General features: G+C 43.0%; 1 protein-coding gene across 5 annotated transcripts in view; it reads left to right on the forward strand.

The window, feature by feature from the left end:
• The window catches only part of DGKD (diacylglycerol kinase delta), an 81,285-nt gene that overhangs the window by 5,582 nt on the left and 49,459 nt on the right, over positions 1 to 26,244 (forward strand). For 3 of the 5 annotated variants that reach the window (XR_010918146.1, XM_067538814.1, XM_067538816.1), the window contains exons 2-3: positions 14,689 to 14,799; positions 15,561 to 15,641. Coding sequence is in view for 2 of the 5 variants with exons in the window: in XM_067538814.1 (XP_067394915.1) it covers positions 14,707 to 14,799; positions 15,561 to 15,641 (174 nt within the window). In the remaining 3 variants the exon portion in view is untranslated. Of the gene's footprint in view, positions 1 to 14,688; positions 14,800 to 15,560; positions 15,642 to 19,707; positions 20,008 to 21,662; positions 21,893 to 26,244 lie in introns of those variants that run through there. The other 2 variants (XM_067538817.1, XM_067538818.1) reach the window with 2 other exon arrangements.

Genomic DNA, 26,244 nt, shown 5'->3' on the forward strand with positions numbered 1-26,244 from the left:
CTAAAGATGGTATCCTGCACACAGGCCATCCTTCCTCTAATACTGTTCACTTTCTATTCCTTAGAAAGCATATGCAGGAATGGGGTTTGGGTGGCTCAGAAGAGCCCATTGCTTTGAAAATTGCTCTCCCTTGAGGAAGGTCTATTTGCATTCTACTTTTTTTAGATCTGCAGCTCTTTTTTTTTTTTTTTTTTTAAAGTCTCAGTAATCAGTATTGCAGGGTCTCTGACCAAACCAATGTTCTGTTCTTCTGCTGGTGCACTGTGGCTGCAAGTTGTTAAATCACTGTTCCCAGAGCTATTCTGACTTCTCTTGAAGTTGCAGGTGCACGGATCAAGGTGTTTTGGGATGATTAAAGATATTTTGAGCAGTCTGAAAGGTCATTACAAACTGGAAAACATTTTTTAAAATGTTTAAAAGGCAACTTGGAAGTAAATGAGAAAAAGTGGACTTAAAACACAGGCTGTCTAATAAATAAATACTGAATAGCATCTGATAAAATCAGTTGTTGCAAAATGACAGATAAAAAATGTACAAGATCCTTTCAGTACTGATTACATGGCTAAAGGGCAGGTGCTGCTCACCTTAGTTATGCATGTAGTCCCATTGCAGTCAATAGGAATGCTACATGGAGTAAAATGAGCAGGATTTCACCCTAAATCTATAAGCTACTGAAGAAGGCTACAGCAACACTGAAGGAACCCTGGTGTGCCGTGAGGATGTTACACTAGTCTCCTTGTGTTTCCAGATACTGATTGAGGGAAATCAACTCCAGGCTCCCTCCCTCCTTGGGATACAACTCTTTTGTCTTTCCTCTATTTTAGTAGTTCTCAACTTTTCCCATACCATGACACATGTCACCATACCAGTACTTGCCCACTGACCCTTCCTTCCCACTTGGCCAAGACCATCCACTCCCCTCTTATTTAGCAGAAGGGGAAGGGCAGGATGGTTATGACTCAGAGGTTAAGAACCCCTGCTCTGTTCCTGGATGTGCTTTCCCCTTGTGTGTTCCTTATTCCTGTAATGGCACTGGATGCTGTTGCACAGCCTTGATACGGTTATATCAGATGGCGCATGGAATGTTCCTGTGATCAATGCACTACTCATTCTAAAAGCCAGCAGAATAAGAGGAGAGACAGGCAAGTTTGGTGGGAAAAAAGTGTTCTTGGGCAAAGTGCATTTTTTGAGCCCTAGTAGTGAAATCATATTTTAGGCTGGAGCTTTCCAGATTTGATGCTGTATGAGAACTAAGGTAATGTTGCTGGGTTGCAGTATAATAGAGGCAGTGCAATTGTATGTTAGTAGTAATGGAGATGCTTTGATAGTCATGTTCCAGAGCTGAAGTTTTCATGAGGGAGAATGCATTTTGTTGCTGTGCTGCACTGTTGTAGAGATAATGGAGTTCTCTCAATTGGGTAACATAAGGAGTGTACTAGCATGTTATATGCATAGTATAAGATGGTCAAAGATACAACAATATATCTCATGTTTGATCTAAGTCTGTATAGCTCACATTAGAGGATTAGGACCCTTTTAAACCTCTCTTTTATACACTAGTGTTCAAACAACATTTAAGCCACTGTCTTTGGCTTTAGACATGTCTCTACATGGATTTGAGCTCTTATCTTTAAAGTTTGCTGTAGCTGCTGTGTTGATCTGAACTTCATATACAACTACCTTCTGATAAATGTGTTTTGGAAAGATACTTGGAGTCTGTGGAAGGCATAAAAGGGCTTAAGGAGTAACTCTACCAGGAGTTGTTCAGCCACTAACTCATCCTGTGTCAGGCTGTGGTGATGTGCTTGAGGTTAACCAGAGTATTCATCTATTTTAAGGGATTTGCTGGAAGTTTTCTGACTGGGCTTGTCTTATGAGCGAGCTGAGTGACTGATGTGTTGACCTGTAAGGTTTCCCATATAGATGAAACATTTCCCATATTTTCTGAGTTCCTCACTGTTAATCTATTCCCACTTGATTTAAGAACGCTTACCATCTTCAAGATAACATCATTTAGAACCACACCACCTAACTGGGGGATGTTGTATAGAAAAAAGACTGTCTAAGACTCAACAAGAGTTAAGGTATTTAGAAACCCTTGTTTAATTTCAATAACATTAAACAGTTAACCAAAGATTTAAGACAGCGTGACTCTTGTCAATACAACAGGGACATTCTAACTCAAAACATGTTTTATTTAAAAGAAGTAACTTTGCTTTGCACAGTTAATCCACCTTGAGGCTATAACAGATTTCTGCATTGCCCTTGTCATCAGGACATCTAGCTACACTAGCTGTAGAGGGAGCTGTTGGTCACTGAAGTTTGATTGTGTGACGGTGTAAAAGCTCTACTTGATTTCCATCAAGCAGGGTGTTAAATCTCTACTCAGATCTCTCACAGATGTACAGAATAGAGAAATGAAGCTGAGCTGGGAATTGATGCCCCAGTATTGTTTCTCAGAAGGAACATGGGGAGCTTCCCAAACAGTTGCTAGAGGACTACACTCTAACCCGAGATGGGTTTTTCAGTTTATATAATATCCTATAACATACTTTTATTTTAAATAACCGATGTTCACACTAAGATTAGAATAAAGGCCTGAAGAAAACTCTCCCACAGTAAAAGACATGGCTTTTTTTGCTGGGACAACTGACCCACTATCCCAATTTATAGTGTGACTTTAGATTCCTGTGGCTCACTTCTTATCCTCTTTTCTCTCTCTCTGGATTCCTTTTATTTTAATGGGTTCACATAAATATATGATCACTTTCATAACAGTGGGAGAATTCCAAATTGCATTCTTCACCTTTCAAGAGTTAATTTACTTACATTAGTAGGGTAGATTGCAAGCAGGTTTTCCAAACAGTAGTAATCTGTTAGCTTCAAATAGACAAATTCCACGTGCTCTCCTTGTCATGCTAAATCATGGCTCTTCAATGATATCTCCTTGCATATCCTGTCCTTCATTCTTAGAATAGTTTTCTGATCAGTTTGGGGCTCGTACAGGGCTCCCTAGAGTTGGCTTAAAGGGTCTGACCATTGGCTAATGGAAGGATGTTGTGTTTGGATTACTTTAGCTGCTAGCCTTTTGACCTTCTGTGTCTATTGATCTTTTCATTAATCTCCATGGTTAGTCTAAGGCCATGTCTATACTACAGAGTTTACAGTGGCCAGCTGTACTGATGCAGCTGCGCTGCTGTAAGATTGTTTGGATAGCCGTTCTATACTAACAGGAGAGAGCTCTCTCGGCAGCATCACAACAAGCGGTGGCAGCATAATAACAAGCGGCGGTAGCTATGTTGGAAGGAGAACTTCTGCGTCCACACAGGCGCTTCTGCCAGTGTAATTTATATTGCTCGGGGTGTGTTTTTTTCATATCCCTGAGCGACATAAGTTATGCTGTCAAAAGTGGTATGTAGATAAGCCTTTAGGCCTGGCCGACAGTACAGAGCTAGGTCAATGTAAGGCAGCTTACGTCGACCTAACTCTGTAAGCCTCTACACTAAAATGTCACTCCCACCGATGTAACTTGCGTGCTGCACTGACTTAATAGCTCCACCTCCACGAGAGACGTAGCACTAAGGTCAACATAGTTAAATCAACACAGTGTCAGTGTAGACACTGCTTTACTTACATCGACTTTAGTGGCCTCCAGGAGGTGTCCCACAATGCCCCACCATGACCACTCTGGTCACCATTTTGAACTCTGCTGCATGGCAGCCAGAAACACTAGTATATGCCCTTCTCCTCTAAAGCCCCACACATTTTTTGAAATTCCATTTCCTGTTTGCTCAGTATGGAGAGTTCACCTAGCAGCTGCCCAGCTGACCAATGCCATGCCAGCTATACAGTGCCGACTTACTCTTGCCTGGAGTACACAGGAGGTGGTGGATCTTCTGGTTCTGTGGGGAGAAGAGGCTGTACAGGCACAGCTCCTATCCAGCCATAGAAACGTAGATATCTATGAGCAGATTGCTCAGTGCATGGTGGAGAAGGACTACAAGAGAGACCCGCAGCAGTGTTGTGTGAAAGCCAAGGAGCTGTGGCAGGCGTACCAGAAGGCAAGGGAGGCTAACAGTCGCTCTTGTGCGGAACCACAGACATGCTGCTTTTACAAGGAGCTGCATGCCATCCTCAGCGGAGACACCACCACCATCCCCAAGAGTCCCATGGACACTTCAGAGAAGTCAGAGTCACAAACCTCCAGAGTGAACAGTGAGGAGGAGGTATTGGCCGAGGAAGAGGAGTATGGGGGACAGGCTACTGGGGGATCCCGTGGCACAGCGAGCCAGGACCTGTTTTTGACTCCAGAGCAGTCAAACCAATCCCTATAGTCCAACATGGGCAAGCCTGATACAAGGGAAGGAACCTCTGGTAAGTATACAGTTTGCACTGCTATTGCAGGGACCCATCTGTTGATTTACTATTTTAATCATGGTAGAAGAGGTGAAATAACCAGTAGAGGTAGAGTTGCTATCTGCTTCTCTTTCCCCTGTACAGTTAGGCAGAGGGGGCCTTGCAGAACAGTTTATGTGTACTGGGATGTCCCGTAAATCCTCCATAGAGATCTCAAGGAAACTTTCCTGGAAGTAGTCTGCAATCCTCAGCCAAAGTTTCTGGGGAGGGCTGCCTTATTTCTCCTGCTGCGGTAGACACTTTCCCATGCCACTCAGCAATTACCTCAGGAGGCACCATTGTAGAACACAGGCTAACAGCATGTGGATCCAGTCTGCAGCCAGATGTGTTCAGGAGCTGTTCCTTTTCAACCTTTGTTACCCTCAGAAGTGAGAGATCAGCTAACATCAACAGTGTCTGTGGAAAAAGGTGTCAGTATTCAGTTCAATTGCCCTGTCCGCGTATACTCATATCCATGAGCTACCCCTCCTCTCCATTGTCCAACTTGCTCCCTTACCCTGACTGGGACTGCTGCCATGCTCAGTGAATCCCAATGAGAAGTGAGAATGTAGTGCTTGCAACTTGTGTGGATCAAGGGGAGTCAGTTAGTATACCAAGTTTCCATTTATCTTGTGAATACACGTACAATAGTACCTCTGTGTATTGTATCTTTTGCAGCTGGAAATGTGGCCTTGAGGAGCTCTCCATCCATACTGGTGGAGTGGCTCAGCCAGATAAGGAGAAGGAAGAGGACGCGAAATGACATGTACCAAGAGATCCTGCAAGCTTCTGCTGCTTTGGATACTGAGCACATGTCTTGGAGGATCACCCTTGCAGACAGAATGGACAGGGATATAGCAGAGAGGGGAAAAGCACAGGAAAAGGAGAGAGATGTACAGCAAGAGATGCTAGTGCTTCTCATGCGGCAAACAGACATGCTGGAGGCTTCAGGTTCAACAGATCCATGCTCGCCTCCCTCTGCAGCCCACAGAGAACTGAATTCCAGGACCTCCTTACACAATCTCCCTGTTCCCCATCCACATGGTGTCTGGAGTGATTGCAGTACCCCTTCCACTCCATCACGGGGGAGAGTACACACAATCACAGCTGCAAAAACACTGACCTGTGAAAGACACGGTTGGTGTATGCGTTTGTGAAATGAAAATGACTCTTCTTTCCCTTTCAGAAGTTCTTTTCCATGGATCTATAAAGTTTAATCAGTTATAAACATGTCTGTTTGCATGGGTTTGGAATAAAAGTATATTTATGGAAACTTAGTTCATCTTTATTCACAGATAACAGCTATAGATGCATTTGTAATGTTATATTACTACCCACTCAGCACATATTACAAGGATCATATCGGGGGTGCAGAAGAGCAATGCCAGTTAGAGCACACTACAGCAACACACATTACTATGACTCACTATTAAAATGGTCTTTCAAAGCCTCCCTGAGCCATATAGCTCCCCATTGAGCTCTTCTTATAGCCCTGATATCTGGCTGCTCAAAATCAGCAGACAGCCATGCCACCTCTGCCCTCCATCCCGGTGGAAACACAGATATTATGAAGCATAAAGCAGGCAGTTATAATCAGTGGGATTCTTTTTCATTGAGGTCTTAGCTCGTGAGTAGACAGTGCCAGTGGCCTTTCAAATGGCCAAAGGCACATTCAGCTGTCATTCTGCCCTTACTGAGCCTGTAGTTGAAGCACTCCTTGCTGCTGTCAAGGTGGCCGGTGTATGGCTTCATGACCCATGGGAGTAAAGGGTATGCTGGGTCTCCCAGGATCACTACTGGCATTTCAACATCCCCAGTGGTAATCCTCTGGTCTAGAAAGAAAGTTCCTGCTTGCAGCTTTCTGGACAGGTCTGTGTTCTTAAAGATGCATGTGTCATGCACCTTCCCTGACCATCCCACACTGATGTCAATAAAACATCCCCGGTGATCCACCAGTGCTTGCAATATATAGAAAAGTAGCCCTTCATGTGAATGTACTCTGGCAAGGTGGTCTGGTGACAAAATAGGGATATGCGTGCCATCTGCCACATCACTGCAGTTTGGGAACCCCTTTGTTGCAAAACCATCCACTATGTCCTGCACATTTCCTAGAGTCACAGTGACATGTTCCCAATCACCCCTGTGCAACTTGTTTCTCCCCATGAGGCATTGTAAACCCTTCCCAAAACACCCTGCACTAGATGGATGCGAGTTGCACAGTGCAATAGCTACCCACAGTGTACTGCTAGTGAGGATGGGCACTGCTGACACAAGGAGTGTAGTGTGGATATGAAAAAGCGATTTAATTATTGCGGCAGCTGTACGTCGACATAACTTAGGTCGACTTAACTTTGTAGTGTAGACTTGCCCTAAGTTTGTTTTCTTTATTTCTTTTGCTGGTTTATGGTGTTTCATTTTATTTGTAAATATTGTCAATTCCCTGTTTATGACCAGGGAGAGCTACTAGCACCAGCCACAGGCCATCCAAACCTTTCTATACACAGCTGTGCCAAAGCAACTCTGTCCTAACTTGGAAGTCACTGCTCAAGCCAGGGATGTTACATCTCACCAAATCTAGCATGACTGCAAACCTACTTAAGTCTTTTCTCTGATGACCTAAGTCAGATTTATACTAAATAATAATAAATACTGATCTAGCATCTTTCATCCAAGAACATCAAAATCCTTTAGACATTAGCTAAGAAATTTACATTACAGATGTGTTGTAAAGTATCATCCTTCTTTTTACATATGAATACATCTAGGCATAGAGCAGGGGTTCTCAAACTGGGGTCAGGGCCCCTCAAGGGATTGCAAAATTATCATGGGGGGGTCATGACCTGTCAACCCCCCACGCATCCTGTGGCTGTGACTGTGGCTGCTGCTGTCAGCCTGTGCATGGCTGACAGCCAAAGCCCATCAGATATGGGTGGCTGAAGAGCAGTGGCTGCTGGACAGGTGCTCTGAAGGCAGTGCCTCCCCTAGCAGCAGCGCAGAAGTAAGGATGCTATGGCATAGGGGTGTTGGCGGCATGGCAGGGGGGGTTGTCACAGCCTGAAATATTTTCAAAGAGGGTCCCAGAAAAAAAAAAGTTTGAGAACCCCTGGCAGAGAGTTGTTAAGTGACTTGCTCAAGAGGTACAATGTGGGTGAGGTAATATCTTTTATTGGACCAACTTGTGTTGATGCGAGATAAGCTTTTGAGCTACACAGAGCTCTTCAAGTCTGGGAAAGGCACTCCGAGCATCAAAGCTAAATGCAAGATGGAATAGATTGTTCAGCATAAGTAGTTAGCACATACTGTAAGGGACCATTCAAGGAAGAGTGTCCCGTTAACATCTCTGCAATAATAGGACAAAAAGAAGGGGTTGGTGGGTTACAGATTGTTGTAATAAGCCATGTGTCAGTAGAAGAACTGGGAACAGAGAGCTGAGGAGTCCAGAATGAGGGCAAGTCTACACTACAAAATTAAGTCAGCCTAAGTTATGTTGACTTACAGCTACCAGAGCAATTGAACTGCTTTTGCACATCCACACTATGCTCTTTGTGTTGACAGTGTGTGTCCTCACCAGGAGCATTTGCGCCAATTTAACTGTCAGTGTGGGGAATTGTGGGATGGGTTCTGAAAGGCAGCACCAGTCGATGTAAACAACATAGTGTCTACACTGAAATTTCATTGACCTAACTACATGGACTTAAGTACTAAAGCCTCTCACGGAGATGGAGTTATTAAGTTGCTGAGCGAGATATATTGGTGGGAGCTGCATTTTAGTGTAGACACTACAGAGTTAGGTCAATGTAATCTGCCTGTAAGTAGACCAATGCTCAGTGTCCCTGCTCTAACCATTAGATCACATTTCTTTCTATTTAACTAATTTTCCGTGTGTGTATTTTTTTAATTGCCCAAATCAGTGTCTTTGATCATTTTTCATTTACCAGGTAAGTGTAAGGCTCATTTGTCTCTGATTGCCAGAATCATGTGTAGGATCTTTTTAAAGAGGGGCACAACAAAGGCTAGCCTCTAGTCCTGCAGGATAATATCTGATTTTAATGATAGATTACATATTTTGAGTAACAGTTCAGCCACCTCATGTTAAAGTTTTCTCAAACTCTTGTCTGGATATGATTCAGTCCTAATGACAACAGAAATAAGACCATCGGAGAGAGAAGCTGGCAGAGATAGTCAGGTTGCTAATAGTCTGACAGCATTTTTCTAGACAAAATATTTGACTCATGCATATTCATTATCTTAATGATTGGCTGAATTATGACTGTTGTTTTCAGCTGTGAAGGGGGTCAAGCTTCCTAGAAATTTCAAGGGAAGTTGCTCCTTTATAGACTATGTCTACACTAGGAATTTTATGAAAAAATTCCATCCCTACTGATACAGCTGAACTGGTGGGAACTTTTTAGTGAAATTCTCTAGCGTTGACAAGAGATCAAAGAACTCTTCTCGCTCAAGGGATTTCAGTTCTCACTCATTTTTTAATTATTATTTATTTATTTTATTTACTTGTTTAGCACCAGCAGCATGGTTAAAGTTGTAGAATACATAAAAATAAAGACAGTCTATGCCCTGAAGCTTTTACCTTTTAAAGACAGACACGTGGAATATGCAGAAATCCAGGTGTTGGGAATACTTTGGTATTTGGGTTGTGAGATCTTTTTCTTTGGTTGTTATTCTTTAGGTAGTTTTGGATGATTTTGGCTCTACCTTTTATTCTCCATAATTCTTCACCATAATGTACTGGAACAGATATCAGTGGATCAAAGTTCAGTTTGGGGTATCTGGAACAAGAATAATTGGCTCTGTGACTATGTCTTGATCTCAACTTTAAAATGGGGTTACAGTAGCCTTCTTCCTACATTCAATATAATCTGGAGCCTCGCCGTGTCAGAGGACACTTGCCAACCTCACAGCTGAGTGTAGCTGACACTGTCCTTCAGCCTGGTTAATAGAAATTGCCATTAATCCATCACATCAAGTATCTTTCCTCCAGCCATGGCTAATGCCTCATGCTTCAGAGAAGGGTGAAAAAACTTGCATAATACACACATTGAATAATACTGTATATAGGGGAGAAAGAGATTCTTCCTGGCACCTTTTGTGATCACCTGAATCCCCAATGCGTGTGATTTGATTACTTTTATTTTAACATTTGTGTAGGACTCATTCATGTCATCATTCAAAAAGTAATTCGGCTGCATAAGTTTGGCTCTCCGACTTCCTGCTACAGTATATTGGACAGACCTACAATATGCTGTCTGAAATACTGCTGCCTTTTCTTTGTTTTAAATGTACCAACCATTATCATCCATTGACTTCTTGTTTTCGTTTTAAAGGACAATGTAAAATGAAGGCACTGATCAGTATCGTATCCTCATGATCTAAAATGCTTCATTTAAATCCTCTCTAAGGACTTGAAACTGCTCCTGTTGAAGTCAGTGACAAAACTCCATTGGCTTCTACAGATACACGATCAGGCTTTAATTCTTCTTCTTTCAAGGTGTTTGTAATCTGAAAATTTGCAATCTCTCCTCCTAAGTGTCAATTTTTAAATTGAAAAAATGTGGTGTTTCTAATTGTTTGCCTGTTTGTGAAATTAATTTCTTCTACTGGAAATTCAGCCTGGATGAATTCTACCCAAGGCCAACGATAAATGATAAAAGGCCAAAACTGGCCTTCTTGCTGTCTAATCACATCCTTCAGTACTGTATTTGAGGATATCTGCTTTGCACATCATTGATGTAAACCAGGGGTGGGGAACCTTTTTTCTGCCAAGGGCCATTTGGATATTTATAACATCATTCGCAGGCCATACAAAATTATCGACTTAAAAATTAGCCTGATGGTGGTACGTGGAAGACGGCTGAGTGTCCGCCGCCGAATTCCCCCCCGCCGCCGTGAAACTGCGCCGCCGCCGAATTCTCCCCCTGCGGTTGCCTTGCCAGGGCCGGACCAAATGATTTCGCGGGCCTTATACGGCCCGTGGGCCGGACATTCCGCACCCCTGATGTAAACTGTCAATCTGTTGCAGGAATTTTTTTACATCGCGCCCAAGTAAGATAACATAGGCTTACTTGATGAAACTAACAGCAAATCAGTGTAAACTAATTAAAGGGGAATACTTTGCCCTTCACACTTTGTAAGCAGCCTGTGGAATCCTGCCACAAGATGTCAGAGAACCATATAATGTAGCTGGACTGAAAATAGAGCCCAAGTAATCTTATGACCAACACAGTTATTCCTCATAGGATACAAATAACAAAATTGTATGTTGCTTGAGAACATCAGCTGATCACCACAGTGGCCTAGAAGAATTCCCCATAATGTACAGCACTGGACAGTAAGCTACATTATGCAGTTTGTACCACAGAGCCAGTAGTCTGGTCACTGTAGACCCTTAGTTAACAAGCTTTTTAAAAAGCTCTGGAGTGTGGGGAGAAATAATTGCCCCAACTACTTAGTTTTATCGTCATGAAATGTCACCTTGCTGACAGTGTGTAGCCCTCTCCAGCACACTTTACTCACTGGCATTCCACTGTCGATGGAAAGGGACTGTAGAAAGAAAAGAGTAGAAGAAAAGCAGCAGTCTGAAAAGTTTTATAAAGTCATCTTGATCTTATCGCCAGCTCTTTCCGCCCAAACCCACCAAACTTTTTACTGAACTGCCTGTTTGCCTATAAATAGAACAGCAGCTCTCATGCAGAGATGGGCAGCGCTAAACCAGAGGCTCATTCTCTCCCGAGCAGTGTGTGTGAGAAAGCAGCAAGAACTGTGTGGGGTTCTTGCTGGCCTTTCATGTCTAAGTTATGTAGCGCTGAGGTTTTCTATAGTTAGACTAGAGAGTGACATAAACTGCTTCTTAAGGGAGGGGCGAGGTGACCACTCTGTAGGGCATTTTTCTTTTTTTAAAAAGAGCTTTATTTAAAAGAGGTGATGGAGGAGTGCACGTCTCTTGCAGAGGTGAGTAACGCCAGTGGAGTTGAGGGAACATCCTGGTCAGATTGGGAGTGGGATGTGAGCAGCAGTACAGTAGATAGAAGGAGTGAGCAGAACAAAATGGGGATTGTGAGAGATACTGTTCTGTTACAAACTAACTTGTACGTTTACTGCCCGGTAGGTAAGGGTTCAAACCAGCCAGATTTGCTGCCGGTTGAGCCTGGGAAGGGTTGGATTCTGGCTTCTCCCAAAGCAGATGTTTTTTTTAACAAAGAGCACGGGAAGAGGACCTTGCAATAACCCACTTGGAGTGTTCTGATATCTATTGGCATCCTTTAAGCAGACCTTCTGCTCGAGTGCTGATGCGAGGATCTGTGGGATTTGCTTCCAGGGATCCTTTAGATGATTTATCTAATTCTCAGACACCAAATTCAGGACCTGGCATTGTTTGGTATCTGTTTTCTTTCTTCCCAAGGAATGGAAGAGATTCTTCCTTATTTCTGCCAGACTCCCAAGAATCTCTCCCCTCCCACCATCTTTCCTTGCTTGTATCATCCCATCACCACTTTATGTTCCCCCTTCCATACTTCTGAGCAAGGACTGCAGAAGATTTTTTGCAAAATCTGTCAGATGCTGCCTCCTTATCTGTCTATCTTAGGTATTTATATGTTCCCCAATATCTGAGCGCCTTACCATATTTGATGTATTTATCCTCACAACACCCCTGTGAGGCAGAGCAGTGCTATTCTCTTTTTACAGATGGGCAACTGAGGCACAAAGAGACCAAGTGACTTGCCCAAGGTCACACAGGGAGCTGTGGTTGGGCAGGGGATTAAATCTGGGTCTCCCAAGTCCCAGTCTAGCACCCTACCCACTGGACCACCTTTCTTCCTAAGCATCTAAGGATGGGAGTGATATTAGGTACTCCTTCTCCCAGGGATGTCCAGTCTCTCTTGGAATGGGGGGAGTCAGACCAAGGTCACTGAACACAGATTTCCTACATGGCACTGCATAGCACCACTTCTAGGCCAGCCCTAAGTCTTTTTTCTGAGCATCTCTGCAAAATACTGAGCTGATGAGGAATAGCAGCACTCATAGATGCCATGAGATTTCTAATAGTCCTGATTGTTCTCATCTTACATATTCCTCAGGCGTATATCGCCATTGTGACATGTGGAAAATGGATTTCCAAAATGCCTTTCAGCACTCCTTTTTTAGGGAGTGGGAAGCTGGGAGGAAAGAAGAGGGCTTTCTTCATCAATTAGGGCTTTCTCTTTAATTTTACAATTTTATTACCTTTAGTGTTCGAGAAAACACTCAGATTCTGGTATTGTTTGGATCCAGGTTAGGCACTGTCAGAGAATCAGCTAGTATCTCAACCAATAGCTCAGTCTGTGAGGTGGGGGCTGTTGAGGGGAAAGAGCATTATTGGCCAGACTTCTTTGCCTTGCGGGAGTACTGAAGCTACAAGCTAGAATCTCCTGGTCTGGGGATAGTAGAGAGTGGGCTTGTGGCAGGGTGCAGTTATGCTTGCCTGTAAATTCACCAGCTCAGTATGAAAGCACTGCAGTGGTACCATCTGAGGTGGGGATTTAGATGGGCTTAGTGATAGAGATCCCTCTTTAACTTAAAATAGAGATGAGAGGGAGGTACTGATGAGCTCATTGGCAAAAAAAAAAAAAATCTTCCCCTCTCCTCCAGCCTGGTGGCAGAAGGGCACTCCTGAGGAACACAGTGGCTGGCCTGGAGGTATGGAGGAGCCCACTCTTCCCACTGGAGTATTAAGAGCAGTGTTGTGGCACCCGCCCTGTTATCTCTGTCTAGTTTAAGGTTAGCTTGACCCAGTGATACAGAGGCATGTACTGGGTCATTCTGACGTTTCTTGTACTCAGCACTCTCTTTCCAAGTACTTTTTGAGGAAACTTTGAGTTTGGCAAAAGCCACTTTGCAGAAAGTATTAAAATCTGTAGCTGTTTCAGAAAGCAAGGGCCCACATTACAATTTACACAGCAGATTAAGCACTTTAAAAAGCAACTTTAGTGCTCTGGCAAGGGTTTGTAAAACAGCATCAAATCCTTGGAACAATTCAAGAGCATTTTCCCACCAGCTCTTTGATGTATTTCACATTAGAGTAGCAGTTTGTGAGTGAATATGCAGGGAGGCTAAGGTTTGTGTCTTAGTTGATACTCAGCAGTTGACCTCTCTCTCTTTAGAGCCTGTGTTTCATTGAGACCTCTGGTATGTTAAATATGTGTCATTTTCCTAGCCTGCAGTTAAAGAATAACCTGTCATACAGGATTACCAAAGCATTTGTCTTTGTCTCTTAATTGGGTGTTATGGAATAGGACTCTGTCACTGACAGCTTTGGGTTACTGGGGGCTATGTTTTCTTTGGAAGAGAGGAAAGTGTCCTGGAGCATTCAGACCCCACACTATGGCTTTTGCTGTTTTGAAGCAGTGGCAGCATCATCTTAGGGCTGAATATTTTGCTTTTTTCTATTTTAAAGATAGAATCAGGAGATTATTTTAATGTAGCTCTTGGTATGCAGGAACTGCACTCACCTGGAGTAACAGATTTATTTGTTGATGTAAGATTAAATGAATGTGGACTAAATATATCTATGTAGCCTACATATGCATAGTATGTGAATGAGTGTATGGGGTGTGTGTATGCTCGTGTGTCATTCTAGCTATGGAGCAATGAAAAAAACCCAGAGCAATGTGCGTAGACAGTTTTGGCACTTCAGCCCTGGGAAATGGCAGCCAGCCAGAGAGCACTGAGGTAGTGCCAAGAATATCTGAAAAATGCCAAATGCTGAAGCTGGAGACTTTTCTTGCCTTGCTGTTGCTTCTCTCTTCACCCCTGTATGGCTGTGGATTACCTCCTGTGCTAGTAAATGCTGGTAGCCTCACATGGCAGGAATGGACAGGTCTGGTGTAACCAGGTGGGTGTGTTCATAGTCACTCTGATAAGATCACAAGGTTCCAATCAGACATGGCTGGAGTGTGACCCCAGCAAGTGCAACTGCTATGCATTCTGCATCACAATTAAACCTTGAGAAGATCACCTGAACAGACCTAAGATCTATGCCCCTGTGAAATCATGACAACATTATGGTGTCAGGGCTAGAATACCACCTCAGTATGTGCTTACATTATCTATCACAGTTCAAAATGCTGATAAAATCACCTGCTCAATTGAATGAATTTGTAAGTGTTTCCAGCAGAGGGTGCTAAGAATGTTGATATAAAATTGAGTAGTCCTATTCTGTGTCCTCTTGTGGTGTGTATTGGAGAGGGTTAAAAGGTTGTATATAAATACAATTTCACTCTATATTTTCTTGGCTTCTAGACTATCATAAAAGAGGGGATGCTGATGAAACAGACCAGCTCGTTCCAGCGCTGGAAGCGGCGATATTTCAAACTGCGAGGACGAACACTCTACTATGCAAAAACTGCAAAGGTGAGGTGCTGAATGTGCATCTGAGCCAGAGGAAAGGGCAGATGGGATGATGTAGGTATGTGGGTGTATGTGAGCAGTGAGTCCTTGATCTGGGAGAGAACAGTGGCCCTTGAGGAGTCTCTTTGTAGGCTTTATCACAACTGAAGTCTCCATTTACTCTGCTGCACAGTTTGAAATACCTTGTTTTTTTTGTGTTTAAAACACTGTGGATTTATTTGAATCCAGCAATGATGCTGTGTGTCAGACACACCTGGCCATTCTATAGTTGGGACTGAGCTCAAACCCAGTAGGAACTGAAGTAGGAGGGAGAAGACTTGGGAAACCTAGAATTTGCCATATGAGTGACCTGAAGAAGAGCTCTGTGTAAGGTCAAAAGCTTGTCTCCCTCTCCAATAGAAGCTGGTCCAATAAAAGATATTACCTCACCCATCTTGTCAGTATCTTGACTGACAGTAGCCAGTTTTTAGGGCTGTTAATCTTGCTCCTTTCATAAGTACTAAATTTACAGCAATAACAACAACAAAATGTAGCTATGCTGTGAAAGTGATCCCTGAGCATTTACTGAGAAGGGAAGCTGGGGCAAATGTGGGCACTTATGCATTCATGGAGCTATTCTTGTGAGTCTCAATTCATGGTGTCAGTCCCAGTCCCTTTCAACATAGATCCCTGCAGGAGAATACAGGGCTGACATTTGGCTATGAATCGATTGGGTTTGTTTCTTACACACCTGATTCACTGTTCTGTTTTTCTTTCCCCCACAGTCGATAATTTTTGATGAGGTGGATCTGACAGATGCCAGTGTGGCAGAATCCAGCACTAAGAATGTCAACAACAGCTTCACGGTAGGATTTATCACACCACTTCCATCCTCCCTCTTTTTCTCCCTTCTTCTTACTTTCTAAATCTTAAGATTCCGTCCAGTTTGAAAATCTCTCAGCTGCATTCATGGCCCTCTCACTGGGGGAAGCGTAACAACCATTGTAGAAAGGGCAGCTGCAGTACTGTCCAAGCCATAAGAAGATGGTGAAAGGCGGTACATGGTTTGGTCTGTGGCAGAGAGATTCCATTATTACCTGCTGAGGGCTTCAGTGGTTTCTACATAATGATACACAAAACCTAATGTTCCTGTTCAATGCAAGGATATGAGTGCAACATTATGGCTAGATTTTTGTGCAGAAAAGTCAGGAAATACAAATGTATGTTCCCCACAGCAATTGTAAATCATCTCCCTCCATATATGAAATATTTTGGATTACTGTATATGCTTAAATCTATGAAAACATATGCTCTTGTTAAACACAGGTTTATTGGGTCTCTCTACTAGTGTTCATTTATATAGCAGGACAGAATAATTCCCTCTGCTGCTGGAATTATGGGTGAAATTCTGCAACCTCTGCTTTGCAGGGGGTCAGACCAAATGAGCATAGTGGTCCTTTCTGACCTGAGAATGTCATGGCCAAATTATAAATTGTAGCTATAAGCCCTTAGGGAGAAGAGGAACCAGAAGGGATCTTATAGAGTTCACAAAGAGCTGTATACTGATCTCTGTAGTGGGAGTAAGAGATAGTTAAGGTAAGGTTGCAGAACTGGGGCTAGTTCTGTGTATGCCTTTGACGGAGGATCCTGGCAATAGATATTAACCTTATCCAGTTGTAGACCTTGGATAAGTTGGATCTGGACAAAGTGGGCTATGGAATAAACAATAGAATCTGGTTAAATTCCAGCATTTTCTCATAGAAGGCATCTTCCAGTCTGGTACTCAAAGGCTAAGAGATGGCCTTGCTGAGTCGGAGAATGAGTATCCACATTACTCTCCAGAGTCTAGTGGTTTCTGTATAGGATAGGGAATCAGGAGCTCTTGAGTTCTAATCACAACACTGACACGTATTCTCTCTGTAGCCTTGGGGAAGCACCAGTGCCTGCCTTAGCTTCCCCATCTAGAAATCGGAATAATTTTAGAGGGAAAGATCTAGTGAGGATTATTTAAAAGTTGTACAGTGTTCGGATAATGCAAGCATTGTAGATGTGCTAACATTGTTATTGTATTAGTTGTTGTAGTTTGTAAACATCTCTCTGCCAGGGGGTAATGGATGTATTGTGGGGAGGCAGGGGGAATCATTTTGTTGCTTACACAACTTCCTGCATCTGGGCAGAACAGTGAGGGAGGAATCACTTCCAGGACAGTGGCACTAGGCCATGCTACTCCTCTGCCTTTCTTAGGGGCTGAGGTTGCAGGAGAATTAGCTTGGTTCTCAGGAAACAGCAGATGGTGCCCAGTCATTACTGTATCATGGTTGTTCAGGTAGTCTATAGGAAAATATCTGACCTCTGTGGCTTTCTGTCTGTTCTATCTATCGAGGTTCATACGTGGGTTTGACTGTGGTCCACCCTGAGCTATAAAAACTACTCTGCTAATCAAAAGGTTGGGTAGCTTTTGTACTGTTTGGTCTGCCACATCACTGCAGTCGATGCTTTGGATTCCTCAGAGCCCTACAATTTTCTCCAGTTCTGTTTGTGAATGCTCTCTGATTTCCTTTCTGCATCTTCCCACTCACTTCCCCTCCCAAATTCAGAGTTATTTGATCCATTTTAAAAGGAGAGAGCTTTTTCCTGGTTTTTCAAAGCAAAGAGGTTCTCTAACAAGTGTCGGTTTACATCCGAGATATCAAACATCTAGTGTTATCTAACAATGGCATTTGTCCTTGCATTTTAGAGGTTCCGTTTGTCTTCACTGCTCTCACTTTCTTTAATGGAAAGTTTAATTTCTGACCTGGCAAAAACTGGCCCTTTTCTGAGAAAAGCACCTCCAGTGTCCAAGTAGCTGTGCTGCTTAATGAGTAAATACTGCACTTCAAGTTCAGACTAGCAGTTGACTTAGTTCAGGAGATGTGTTCAACTCCCATTTAGTATCGCCTCTGCTCCTAAATCCACTGCCCTTGTCACATACCCTTAATACTAAAAAGGTGGCCACCTTCCTGGATTTAGGCAGGGTGACCTGTTTCTTTACACTACCTTTGGTATACAAACTGGCCAGAGCTCAGCACTCTACTCTGTCCACCTGTCTTACAAGAGTGGTACAGTTAGAGGCACTAAAGAGAGGATCAGCTGTGTGAGAGCTGCATGAACAACACTCTGTGATAGGAGGAAGCATGGGAGTTAATGAAGGAGATGGCAAGCAGGAAGGAGATCACAAAAACACATTAAGATGAGGATCCAGTGCAATAAGATTTTATGAGTGACTGGGGTAGGAGGAGAAGTTGGGGAAGAGGTTGTGAGGAAAGAGGGGACAGAACACTGGGAGAAAGGGAGACGAAGCAAGGAGTAAAGAAAGCAAGTAAGAGAGTGAAAGGAGCAGATACCTGGTGTGAAAAGAAGTTGCAGGATCAGAAGAGGTGGGCTTATCTGCACCAACATTTAATTCATAGCAAAGTGGGATGTGAAACTACCCCTCAGTAGCTTGCTGCAGACTGTCTGTGTGGACCCTGATGACATGTTTTAACAGTTTGTTAATTCGCTTTGATCTAGTCATCTTTGAAATGGGACTAAATCAGAGTGAACTAATGAACTGTTAATGCATTACAGCAGGGTCCACAAGGACAGTTAGTCCACAGCAGGCTAGTTGGGTGTAAATTCACACTCCAGCTTGCTATGACATAAATGTTTGTGTAGACAAGCCCTAAGGTAACTAGCACAATAGATCTTGGTTCAATTTTGGGAGGAGAGTGGCTTGATTTGGTTCTAGCCCAAGGGAAAAGTGGTACCCATAAATCAGGGAAATGGGCAGAAGAAGGGAAGGTGTTTTTAGATGCTGAGAATTGTAAAATGATACATTTGGGGAGAGGCAACAAGAACAAGGAATGCTTGTGTAAATGGCTTAGGATTAGATGAAGCAGGGATGATGGTTAGAAACACAATGCAGGTAGGATCACGGCACACGGCTGCAACACAGAACTAACAGGGTGATATGTTGCATAAATAAAGGAATAAAATTCAAATATAAAGATGCTGGTTAGTCTTTTATGTAAGACATTGGTAATATCTGACAGCTGATTTCTTTGCTCTGTACAGGTAGCTAAAAGGGGGGAAATTCAAGGATTTAGAGCAAGTTCTGGTCTGCTAAAAAGGAAAAGGTATAATGTAATTTTTGTTTATTTACTTATACACTAAAGAAATCTAAATAAAATGTCTCCCACATTTGAACTAGAGATAAGAGTTAAGACGCCTATTAGGAAGCACTCTGATCCCAGAGTTGGCTGTGGAGCCATGTGGTGTGATAGGAGCAGTTAACAAATGATTTTTAAAGGAAAGCTCAGGCTGAAATAAAAAAAAAAATCTGTTGTGTATTTCCTGAAGAGTAAAAGGTACTTGCCATAATAGGGGATGGACTAGATGCGCCATTGGATCTTTCCAGCCACATATCATGCATCTGTGTCACTTCCAGTGAATAGCTCTGGAACTGGTTTTCCAGTTGTTTCTAGCAGACGTTCCTTTCTTGAAACTGTCTGGACTTTCACCCAACTTCTGCTTCTAGTGACCTTTATGCAGATTTCAACATCAGTTCATCATCTCAGTTTACTCAGAGTCTAGAGATTCTGCGGGAGAAAGTTCCCAGACGTCAGCTATGGCAGGCAGTGTGTGTGTGGAGAGCCTTAGTAGTTTGATCCCCCTGTACTGATACTGTTTGAAAGCTGTTGTTTGGAGCTAATGCACAGACACAGCACACATTTTTAAAACTGGGCTGCCAGTAGTCCTACTCGATCCTTACTTTGCTGTAAAAGTCTGTTTTGTTGAAGAGGTGGAGCTTGCTCCGTAAACCATCTCTGTTGGAAAGTAACTCTCAGTTCTGGCACAGACAGGAAACAGCATATTATTACACTCAGCGCCTGCCTTCCAGTTTCACTGCCAGCAGAAGCAAATCTGTCCCAGCTCCTCCCTTAGCAGACGGCTAATCAGCTTGTGGAGAGTAGAACAGAGTTCCAAAAGAGTGGCTGCAGAGAGGAATAATCCTATTAATTTTATGTCAAACAATCAATCTTCTTTGTTCTGAGATGGAGGAAATGTGATCAGGACACTCTAGTTTAGAAAAGGATTGAATGTGGGTCTTCAGCTTTAAAACAAGAAGAGTGAACTGGGTTTGCTGGACTGGGCATCAACAAAGACAGCACCTGCTCCTGTACAACAGCCCGTCAGGAATTCAGATTCTTTGGAGTAAGTGTACTTCAGGCTCTTTGACTTTTAAAGTGAATTATACTCTCCTCCTCTGTGCTGATGCATATGTAAAAGTTAAACAGAACTGAAATGGGTGTGCAAAAGTGAGTTGTTGCCTGTGGTGCAGTGGAAATACAGTCCAGGGAGAGAAGAAGCATGGTAACTTAGTGGACTATTGTCATTTTCTCTCATTGGCATGGGGAAAAGGAACAGATTGTTTTAGGGAAGAAGTGTATGGGAATTGCTTGCACTCATGAGTGAATGCATGTTGTCATTTCTTGTGAGGGGCAGGGTAAATAGGACATTGTCATTCTCCAGCCATTCCTCTCTGGAAGCATGTGAAATGGCCACATTTGCCTCTTGTTACCATCTTCTTGCTACTTTATGCTATCTTCATCAGGTAAGCAAGATGACAGCACCTGCCTCGTGAAGTAGTATGGAAATGGATGTTTCCCTCTGAAAGTGAATGTCTCTGCTGGACTGTCTGTCCCAGAATGACTTGTACTCTCCCACTGAGGGGGTTAATGTTTTCACTAAAGAAGCTTGCCCTTGAATGAGGGACTATTCAGAACTGTTGTGGCTAAATATCAGGCTGAAAGTCTGCTGGCAGTTTGTTGGTTCATTAGCTGTGTGTCAGCAAGGCAGTGGAACCAGGATCAAAGGTTACTTGTGCTGGTTTGAAATGTAAGCCCAAGGAGGAACATGTTACTTGTTTTTATCGGTAGGAGGAATATAGGAACTTTTGTTGCAAGCTCTTTGCAGGAAGTCAGACTCAGCCCTCAAGACCAGGGTCTGACGTGAATGTCAGGATAGAGTGGAGAATTCCATGCGGTCTGCCACTTCTCTGGACTCCCCACGATATCAGATCCTATTTCAATCCCTCTGCACATAGAGACACGGTCAGGGATAATGTGCTTCTGGGAATAACCAGTCATGTTGTGTGTGGGAGAGAAATCTCATTCCCCCAATTCCTGAGCAACAGACAACCTTATAGACAGTATGCTTCAGGGAGTAAGCTGGCTCTTCAGGATAGTGGGGATGAAGAGCACGGAACAGGGGAGAAGAGTTTCCTCACTCTGGTACAGACCCCACAATATATACACTCACATGCTTCAGGAAGTCACCAAACTTAGTGGGTAGGAAGATTGCCCCCAATCCCACCATTCTTCATACAAACTGTTTGGATCAGGTAGGTATTGGGCACTGGGAGGGTGGGCATTGTAAAGGAACAAGTCCCATAGTCTCATGAACGGAAGGAGAGATTCCCCCATCTTCTCCCTGTCAAAGTATCTTCTATAAACAGGACAGGATCACAATGCACTTTGAGTAACCAGGCTCCTGGGTGGATTGTTGTCTTTCCCACTCCTGCATGAATACACGATTTAAAAAATTGTACATAGTCTGCTGATACATTTAATATCCATAGCAATGTTGGTTGCTTTCAGAATTTCCTCTCTATCAGAGTTATCAGAACTGAACTGCTGTCTTCATTTTAACTTAGAGAGTGTCACTGCTTTTTCCCCTCATTCAGTGCAGGCCTGTCTGCAGTTCCGGTTACATTTGTTCCAGTTTCTAAATACTCTATTGCTTTAGTTATTTGCACATCAGGCCTCGGTAGATTTTTTTTCTGCTGGAGACAGGCCCTTGGTAAACAGACCTTTCTGACTCAGTGCTAGCCAGTGAAAAGAATCTTTTAAAAATCCTTTTCCTGTCTAGGATTCCAGGACTTTTAATCTGGTCTCTTGCTGGAACTGATTGTTAGTCTGCTCACAGAGAACCTGCAGAAGTAGAGAGAAGCCATCTAAGGGAGGTCTTGTGAGGCATTGCTTCAAATACAGAGGAAAGAGCTGAATGATCCCTGTAAGAAGTTGCACTGCTGAGACTGGTGATTATTAATTATTATTATTATTAATTAGATTACAAGAGCACCCAAAACTGTGCTAGGTGCTTCTCAGACAGATGAAGACTCTGTTTGGAAGAGGTGAAATCTGACTACACATCTCTGATGGAAGAGGGCAGGATAGATAGGGAGTTGTAAAGTGAAGGAGAAAGCTTGAGAATGTTTGTAATGGGATCTTATTCCTCTACAAGAAAGCTGATTGGTATGGAATTAGCACCTGTTCATGCCCTTGTGCCTGAACACTCTCAGCTTTTGTTTTCTAGTTTGTTTGTTCTTTGGTAATCTTAGTGCAATATAACCTGTGTTTAATCTACTTTCCTGAGTGAGTTTGCCAACTCTTGGAGTCTCATTCTCCCTACCCCTGAAGAGCAGGAAAAGCAAGAAAATTCTGAGGGACACTAAATGTCATTTCAGAACACGGCAGATGTAATTTTGAACTGGAATTGCAGTAAAAGAAAAGGGCTTCTCGTGCAGATGCACACACTTGAAGCCTGGTGTATAACCAGGAAAAGCACCCACTGCTGACAAAATTATCAGCAAAGAGTCTCCTTTCATTTCCCCCCCTGTATTGATGTTCAAAATAGTTTAACGGCTATTGTAGGCAGAACAAAACCATCCTGAACGCCACCACGCTAAGTGTGGTAAGCCACTCAATTTGTCATGCTTTCAGTAATGATGCTGAAAATAGTATATTTCCTTTTGTGCTAGCAGCTGATCTGTTTTCAACGCTACTTAAGTGAGGGGATGTGGGGAGCGATTGCTAACAGTAAGCTGTCCGCAGCAGGTCATTTTCTTACTTTACGTAAGGACTTGTCTGTAGAATTTTTAGCTGATAACCTTGACGGGTTTTATACCACCAAGACAGCAACTATAAAATGGGGAGCATTGACTTGTCCCTCAGTTCATGGTTATTTGCTTCTGGGTGAGTGGCTTGCGAGTTTGGCTTTAACTTTCCAACTCGCTTTCATTTCAGAATTGTGTAACTCCATTTGGGAACATTTTTTCTAGAAGGACTTTGTCCTGTGGAAGTACAAAGGGAAGAAAAGGCTTTTTTTCAGTGCTGCATGAGGTGGAGATTTTCACTGTGTGAACCAACTGAGTTTTATACCTGCTGACCAGTGATGAGGACCTTTCTACACATTTCCTTTCTGGCAGGTAGCTGATTATAGGAGTCCTAGAATCTACCCTTATCTGTGCTCTTTCCACTGACTGCCAGGAAGAGGAATGCTCCTTGTTTAGGAACTGAACTTCCAGAGACATGTAGGAATGTGACCCGGGGATGTGAGATGGTCATTTCCCAGAGAATGCAGTGTCATGTCAGCTTTCTCATTCCAGCATCAAGGAAGAAGATGAGACATCAAGATGTAGAATAAACAAAAATTAAACTTTATCTGGGGACATGTTATGCCAACAAGTATTACCAAAGGCAATGCTCAGAGGGCTAGTGCATTTATTGCATGTAGGCCTAACAGATCTGGTATATAGCATAAGAGAAACACATGTGGTTAATTGAATATAGTTTCAAGAAGTGTAACACTGAGTGTTATATTTATCCCTTTGTGGACTGGTCTAGCCTGGAATCTGCAGGTTCAGAGTTAAGTGTAAGAGCTGTGTAGAAGTCAAGGGTCAAAGTACCAGTGTGCTGCAGGTTAGGATTCAGGTACCAAGGGAGTGTAGCTGTACAAAAAAAAATCTTATTACTCAGGCTTTGTCAGATTCTTTAAAATATTAACTTGTCTTTTATTTGAAGGAAATCAAAGATAATTTCCATAGGTGGAAATTATCAGATTGGCAGGAAAAGCTGTTTTCACTATGAAAATAATTAAATTTCTCTGTGAAAATAGTGAGTTCTGTCTGGGATGAAAAATGTTCAGTGTGGGATCTGGAGTTGAGGGGAAAGGTATGGCAATTATGCTGTGAATCATATTTGTGAATATTCACAAACATAGGTAGTTTCATAAAGCTATAATTTACTGAACTCTCTGAGGGCACAGCACTGGATCATCAGGGTTTGGGTGTATTGGGGGAGCAGTCTGAAGGGTGCGCTGCAAATCAGGACAGAGGCACATTGATAGAGATGTGTGAAGGAAGCCATGCTTCAATCCCTCATCTTCTTAAGCATGAAAATTCAATAGAATGTACCTCTTGCTTCCGGAAGGAGAGAATCTTGCATAAATGGTGTCAAGTTGTTATCCCAGCCTTTAGAATCGTGATCCCGGGCTCCAGATTCAGTTGTCTAACTGACACAAGTGATATACACTGTGACAATTTGGGGGAGCTTACGAATTCTGGCTGCTTTTATGAAATTGCTGTATCATTGAATACCTCAGTGGATGTGGCGTCAGCTCTGTGCCATCAGAGATGGCAGCATGTCCCTTCCAGACCACAGACAAAAATAGCTCCCATTCAGATAGGAGCACCTTAGGACAATTGGAAGTCCACATTCTAGGTTGATCCAGTTGTCTCCAACTTCTTTGCAGGGAGTTGAGGTTTGAAGCAGAGGATTTTCCCAAGAAAGGAGAAACAGAGAAACTTGACGTTAGTGGTAGTCTTTAAAAACCACAGAGGCTAAAAGAGAGGAACAAAAGGGGTATGCTTGTGTGGCACAGGGATCCTTTTTGGACTGTGGGACCAGCCAAAGAAGAAGGAAACTGGCTGCGGGCAGGGGTGTGGGGAGAAACGCACACACTGCATGATTCAAAGGAGAAGCCATGGGCAGGAGAGGGGATCCTGGCCACCCTAGATAATGGTGACCAAATCCCAAAGAGTGCTTGAGGAATGAGAAAACTGAGCCACGGAAAAGTGCATAGAAGTTTTGTTGTTTTATCTGGCTATATATGTCTTTTGTACTGTCTTGTGGCTATTGGGGTATCCTGGGGGGCATACGGCAGCTGGACCTTGTGGTCCCACTTTTGTGAAGGAGTGACATAGTCTGTGCCCGAGGAATGTGCCAGAGAAGCCAAAGAAAAAGACAGTGCAGAGCACCTGCTCAGATCCAGGGATGCTTAAGAGCACACAGGTCCAGTTTTGTGGTACCCAAGCACAGGAGCCTGGTGAGTGTTACCAGAGCAATGACACACACACACAATCTGAAGTGTAAATTGCTAAACCAAGTCAGATGTTCTTGCTTCTGCTCCCTTTTTCATTGCCTGGTCTATGAATTAATTTATTAATTGAAGGAATGGGAGTTGCTTTAGCAACGCTTAGTCCACTTTATACCTTGGCTTAGCAGCATGTCAAGCAGAGACTCTGCTTACGCTAGGGAACTCCTTATAATCGGTTCCATCAATACTGTACTCTGTGAGCTTTAGCAGTAGCATGTATAAAATATGTTAGTTCTGTTGAGCTACTGGTCCTTCTGGTAAACATAGCTTAACTGTTCTTAGGTATGTCATTATTCACTTTACAACTATAGCTGCTCCAGGAGTTGGAGCTGATAAGTGGCTGGGCCACTGTAATATTGCCCTAGCCACATCCCTTCACTGAATTTCAGGGGTATATGAGAAAGACAGCCTGGCCTACTATACAAAGCAATGACACTAGCTGACTCCAGTGCATGGACGTTAGTCTGAGCTGTGCCATATCCAGTCAAGCAAAACTTCCTTGCTTTCCTCACCTTTTACATTTTTTCTGGCTGCTGGTTCTCAGTCCTCCAAACTATAAGGAATTATCTTTGCACATTAAACCAATGGCTGTTTTGAATATGTCAGGCGCTCTTGGTTCACAAGGTTCACAAATTTGTGTGGTGGGATGTGTGTTTGAATAGGATGTGAGTAAAAGGAAGCAGCCAAAATGATCAGGTCCTGTCATACGCCCAGTCTTGGCTACCTTCAGAAGTATATTGCAGCAGGATAGCAATATTTAGCAGAATTATTTCAAGTTCCTCCTTCACTCCTTTTGTGTCTTTCTCCAACAAGCTCTGTGATTGGGCCAGGGTGTTAATTTGTTTTTCTGTCTCTTGTGATCTCTGAGCTCACCAGATCCACTCTGATAAAGCATATTCACACTGTGTTTGGCCAAAGCTGCCACTTCAACTCTGAGAAGTTTCTGGGCAGCAAGGAAATATTGGGGAAGGACTCGAATGAAGAAGTCAATGGGTAAGGACTTCTTTAATGGAAGCAAGGTGAGTGAATGAAGTTTAGGCTTCACACTCACTGCTGGGAGGAAGAAGGGAAGTGACTCAATATAAGAAAACACAAAAAGGTTGAAATGTAGCAAGATTTCTTTTTACATTTTGGTCCAAGACAGGGAATATTTATTGGGTTACCTTTCTAATCTGAATGTTCGCAGCTGTTCACTGGGAAAGGACATTCAGGGGAGTCTTGTCTGGTTTTAGA

The sequence above is a fragment of the Emydura macquarii genome, unplaced genomic scaffold (genome assembly GCF_026122565.2).
Source record: "Emydura macquarii macquarii isolate MOO-44397 ecotype Brisbane River unplaced genomic scaffold, CSIRO-AGI_Emac_v2 contig_499, whole genome shotgun sequence".
Taxonomy (NCBI): domain Eukaryota; kingdom Metazoa; phylum Chordata; order Testudines; family Chelidae; genus Emydura; species Emydura macquarii.